The 5,005-nt window shown below is 67.6% G+C and overlaps 1 protein-coding gene across 1 annotated transcript; it reads left to right on the top strand.

The window, feature by feature from the left end:
* The first annotated feature begins 1,642 nt into the window (after positions 1-1,642).
* On the top strand, positions 1,643-4,921 carry LOC102979592 (collagen alpha-1(III) chain). The gene is made up of 4 exons (XM_024117094.1): positions 1,643-1,830; positions 2,049-2,243; positions 3,217-3,749; positions 4,506-4,921. The coding sequence occupies exons 1-4, from the start codon at positions 1,643-1,645 to the stop codon at positions 4,919-4,921; spliced, it is 1,332 nt and encodes a 443-aa protein (XP_023972862.1).
* The last annotated feature ends 84 nt before the right edge of the window (positions 4,922-5,005 follow it).

Raw genomic sequence — 5,005 nt, 5'->3', positions numbered from 1 at the left:
ACCTGCCACTAGCTGCCCAGGCCTCCTGTCCTATAGGAAAGGCACCAATACTCACCCCTTGTGGTCCTCACTGCCTCCCTGATGGGGGGGTCTCCCAGCCCGACACCCCAGTGCTGCCAAGGTGTCCCTCAAACACTCTTTCAGGGGGCCACATGCCCTCCCGGCCTTGACCCCTTTCTGGGCGGACAAGACCCCTCCTTGGCCTCGCTCCTGTGGACCTGCCCTTGCTGTTCACCTGGACCAATGTTCTCATCACTCGGGCTCCCCTGCCGGCCGACCCCCTCTCTCTCCTGTCCAGCTGGGAGAAGCCTCCTCCGCTTCAAGGCTCAGTTCACATCCTGCATCCTCTGGGACTCCCGGCAGAGGGAGGTTCTCCTCATCCTGGCCCCCACTGCACTGCAGGGGCCAGCTGGCTGCCGAGCCGTCCTGTGCGTGGACCGCTCTCCCCAGCACACCGTGGGGAGGGTGACCATCGTCAGGACTTTGGTTCTGTGCTGCTGGATCCCCGCCAGGTAGTTCAGCGTGGTCATTGAGTGAATGGGAAGGAATTCTGGGCCAGGACTAGTTTGTGATGAGCAGTTTGAAGCGGGACACTCACCAAATGGTGTATTTAGCACCTCTATTTTTCTAGAAAATATACCAACTTGGACAGCCATCCCTACGGGGCCTGCTGTTGAAATACTTCCCGAACATTCAAAACACGTGGAATCCTACTCCTCCACAGCCTCCGGCACCCCCGCCCCCAGCCCTGCTCGGGGAAGGGGAGGGGGTTCCCCGCCTCCCCTCAAGCTAGCCTATTCCCAGGAATGGAACCAGGCACCCAGTGATTTGTGTGGTTCTCGCTAACAGACAGTAGGTTTCAGGGGGCCGGGAGCGAGGGCATCGGGTCAAGAGGAACAACTAGCTGAGAAGCCCTGCAAGCTGGTTCTGTGCTGGAGCTCGTTTAGGAACAGCACGGGGCCACACGAAGGGCTGATGGTCCTGCAGCCCGGGTGGAGGGTGTTGGCTGCAGTGTTGCTGTGCATTATTGTATTCAAAACTGACAGGCGGGGGCTTCCCTGGTGGTGCAGGGGGCAACTAAGCCCGCACGCCACAACTGCTGAGCCTGCGCTCCAAAGCCCGCGAGCCACAACTACTGAGCCCGCGTGCCACAACTGCTGAGCCTGCGCTCCAGAGCCCGCGAGCCACAACTACTGAGCCCATGCGCCACAACTGCTGAGCCTGCGCTCTAGAGCCCGCGAGCCACAACTACTGAGCCCGTGCGCCTAGAGCCCGTGCTCTGCAAGAGGAGGCACCGCAGTGAGAAGCCCGTGCACCGCAACAAAGAGTAGCCCCTGCTCGCAGCAATGGGGACCCAACGCAGCCAAAAACAAAACAAAACAAACAACGCAAAAAACTGACAGGTGCAGTCACATCCCTGGCTCAGACTGAGGGCTGAGGTCACCCTCAATCTAAGGGAGAATGGAGTCCAGTGCTAAATGAAGCTTTGCAGCAACAGGAAAAGGTCCTTGCCCCTCAGTAGGGGATGGGGGGCTTCCCCCTGCCAAAGCACAAGGTGATCTGGAAGAACTCAATTTACACCCTTGGCTCCTGCGGGCTGGGGCCTCAGCAGAGGGCGGGATAATCCCAGCTTCTCGAGCAGATGGTCTATGACTACCGCTTGACCCAGTTCCCTCCCAGCAGACGACCTGGCAGCGGGGCGGAGGGCCCCTCCATCAGGGGAGCAAAATGTGGACCCTCCTCGCAACCTCCTCCTACCAGCAAGGGCACGGTGCCTTTTGCGTCTTCCCAGCGCCAGGGCGATGGGCAGGATGCTGTACCTTCCCAAAGGTGTGGCGCCCTCCCTTCTCCCCCCAGGTCTGTCCAGCCCAGGTGGAACTCACAATAAGAAGGACTGTAACCCAGCAGGCAAGGAACGCTACTGCGAGCTTGTGCTGGGGAGCAGGGGTGTGAAATCCTTCAGTGGCCTAATGAATTCTCCCAATCAATCGACCAACCAAACTTTCATCCAGTAAGCTCCCCTGATTGCCTGCCGGGTCTGGCATCAGACAGAGGCCTGGTCCTTGTCCACCAGAGCCTGAGGCCCCACACAGGAGACAGACCGGTGAAGAGGTAACAGCCAGGCACTGGGCTGAGGGGCCTAACCTGGCCAATGGCTATTCAGGGCACGGGAAGGCCATGGCAGGCTTCACCAAGGAGAAGAGATTGGGCTGTGTCTTTAAGACTGAGCATGAGTTTGCCAAGTAGGTTGGGGGCTGTGATGATGGAAAGAGCCAGAAGACCACAGCATGTGTGCCCGGTGGAAGATGCAAGGAAAATCATAAAGGTGGGTCTGGTCGGGTTTGGAAGGTGGTGGCCCAGGCTGCCCAGGAGGCAGAAGCATCTCCTTTCTGCTCAAGGGTCGCAGGCTTTGGGACAGGGCGAGAGGTGGAAACCCGAGGGCACGGGGCGCTGTGGGTTTGGGACTGGCAGAGGACTGGGGTCTGGAGAAGGCCCTGAGGAGCCAAAGGTCTGCCCTTTCGGGGCCCCTGCTTCCCACTTTGGGTGGGTAAAGCCCGACCAGCCCCCTTTTTGCACCTCGGGAGCGGCCCTGCACACCTCCGGGTCGCTTCCTCGGATCGGGAGGGAGGGGGCGCTCGGCTTCCAGACTTGCGGGCCTCGGCGAGGCTGCGGTCCGGGCTGAGCGCCCCAGCGGCCGGCTGGCCAGAGAAGCTTGCGATGAGGAGCCGCGGGGGCTGGGGGGAGCCCTGAGCTGCAGGCCGAGATCCACCTCGGGCGTCCTGGGCTCCCCAATACGCTAAGAACCCTAAAATACCTCCGCGCAGTCCCATTGTTATGGAGCGCGGCCACTGTGGGTGGGGGTCTGGACCGCTGAGGGGAGGGGCCAGGGCCGTGTTCCTGCTGCGCCCCGGGAGTACTGTCCTGCGGTTCCACACCCAGGCAGGGGCGCGAGGAGGGCACAGAAAGAACGCATTGCATTTGGGGCTCTGGACGGGGCTGGGAGTCGGTGCCCATTGACAGCATCTCTTGTCTGGCGGCCTGAGAACGGTGGCCTTGGCATAATAATTTACTGAGTGCTGGGAGGAGCCCGGCCCGGTCGCCTCCTCTGGGGCCCCCCACCGGCCCGTGTGATGCGAGGCGTTACTGCGCCCCAGGTGCGGATGCGGCGGGAGGGACCAGAATGTGAAGACCCTACGCACGGTCACTCCTGCAAAGCTGGCCTTGGCTGAGCCTCGGCCGGGACCCGGGTCTGTCTGCAGCCAAGGTTTGCCAGTTGCGGGGTGGTGGCGGCAGTGGTGCCGGAGACCTCGCCAGCCTGCCAAGCCCGGGGCTCGGAGGCCTGTTGGCGGCGAGGCCGGGCCCCCCGCGGTCGAGGAGTTCCTCGGGGCGCGCCGCCGGCAGAGGCAGCGGCCGGCCAGGCCCTTCCAGACCGCGGGGCCCACGCCTCGGCGGCCCGGGGCGCTCGGCTCGGGCACTGCAGCCCGGGAGCGACATCCACCGGCGGAGCCAGCCCGCGGCACCCGAGGCCGCCTCGCCCCGCCTCGCCGCGGGCCCTGAAGGAGCGCCCCGGGCAGGCCCGGGGCGGCTGCGGCGGCGAGAGGTGCCTCTGCCGGGCGCGGAGGGCGGCGGCCGGGCCGCGGGCAGGGCCTGCGCGGCCGCGGGCAGCAGGCGGGCGCCGGGACCCTGCGCTGGGAGCCCGTCGGAGCCGCCAGCCGCCCGGCTGGGCGGGGGTCCGGGGCGCCCACGTGGTGAGAAAGTTTCGAGACCGCAGGAGTGGCCCGGCCTCGCGGGGGGCAGGGGGAGGGGAGAGGCCCGGCTCGCCCCTCCTGCTCGCGAAGGCAGAGGAAGGGAGCGGAGGGAAGCGGGGGTGGGCGGGGGAGCGGGCAGCACCGGCCTCAACAGATCCCCCTCCCCCTGTCCCCCCCGCCCCCGGGAAGCGGAGCGGGGAGGCGCGGACAGTCTCCTCCCGCACGGCCAGGGCGAGACTCCCCCCCCCCCGTTTTTTTTTTTTTCTGCCAACGTCTATCTCAACGCGCGCGCACATACGGAGACTGTGCGGCTTTTTTTCCCGCTTGGGAGAAAAAACCAGGAGAGTAAAAGAAGAGAGCAAAGCGAAGAACTCCTCCGTGGCGGGTCCGCACTCTGTCGCGGCCGATCGGGCGCGGGGACGCGGCCGCCGCCCGCCCGCTCTCTCCCGGCCCTGCGGCGTGTGCCGGCGGGAGAGCCAGCGAGGACGCCCGCGCCGGGGACGCGGCGAGACTTTCAGGCGCTCGAGCCCGCATCGCCGCCGCCGCCGCCGCGCGGCCAGAAGAGACCGGGGCGAAGAGGACCCCGCCGCCGCCTCGCCTTCCCCGCCCGGCGCCCCGCGCCCCGCCGGCCCGCGCACGCGGGCGGAGGGAGGCGGGCGGAGCAGAGGCCCCGGCGGAGCGCGCAGCGGCCGGCCCGCCCGCCGGTGGATGCGGCGCCCGGGGAGCCTGGAGACAACTTTGCCGTGTGACGCGCAGGGAGGACTGCAGGGCCCGCGGCCCGGGGCTCCGCGCCGCCTCTGAGCGGGCCCGTGCTCCCCGGCGCCCCCGGCGCCGCGCTCGCCCCGCTCCGCCGCCCGCCCGCCCGCCCGCCGGCGGCCCTTCCTCGGCGCGAGGGCGAGGCGCTCAGGTGCGAGCGCGGGGCCCCGCCGCAGCGCCCGCCGCAGCGCCGCGCCAAGCCGCGGCACCTCCGCTCCGGGGGCCCGGGCGCCTTCGCTTCCGTCTCGGCCAAGTTGCGTCGACCGGCCCTTTCGCCACCTTCCCCGCCCGGCGACCGGGCCGCCGCTGCCGCCGCTTTCGCTTCACCCGAGCGGGGGCTGCGGGGCCCCGACGCGGAGAGGATGGGGAGAAGGCTGCGGATGCCCAGGCGCCCCGAGACGCCCGTGCGCCAGTGACCCTCCGGCCCCCGCCTAGCCCCGCGCGCCCCTCCGGCCCCCGCGGCGCCCCTTCCCCGCCGCGCGGGAACCCCCGCGGCTCGG

The sequence above is a fragment of the Physeter macrocephalus genome, chromosome 2 (assembly GCF_002837175.3).
Source record: "Physeter macrocephalus isolate SW-GA chromosome 2, ASM283717v5, whole genome shotgun sequence".
Classification (NCBI taxonomy): domain Eukaryota; kingdom Metazoa; phylum Chordata; class Mammalia; order Artiodactyla; family Physeteridae; genus Physeter; species Physeter macrocephalus.
Note: the sequence above shows the minus strand (reverse complement) of the source record. Positions and strands in the feature narration are given on the sequence as shown.

What these genes read in the sequence shown, in the direction of transcription:
- LOC102979592 (XM_024117094.1), top strand. Translation starts at nt 1,643, where the DNA reads ATGGTCTATGACTACCGCTTGACCCAGTTCCCTCCCAGCAGACGACCT. An exon ending in GATGCTGTACCTTCCCAAAG is followed by an intron (nt 1,831 to 2,048) that starts GTGTGGCGCCCT and finishes GTCTGGCATCAG; the next exon opens with ACAGAGGCCTGGTCCTTGTC. An exon ending in GGGTCCGGGGCGCCCACGTG is followed by an intron (nt 3,750 to 4,505) that starts GTGAGAAAGTTT and finishes TGTGACGCGCAG; the next exon opens with GGAGGACTGCAGGGCCCGCG.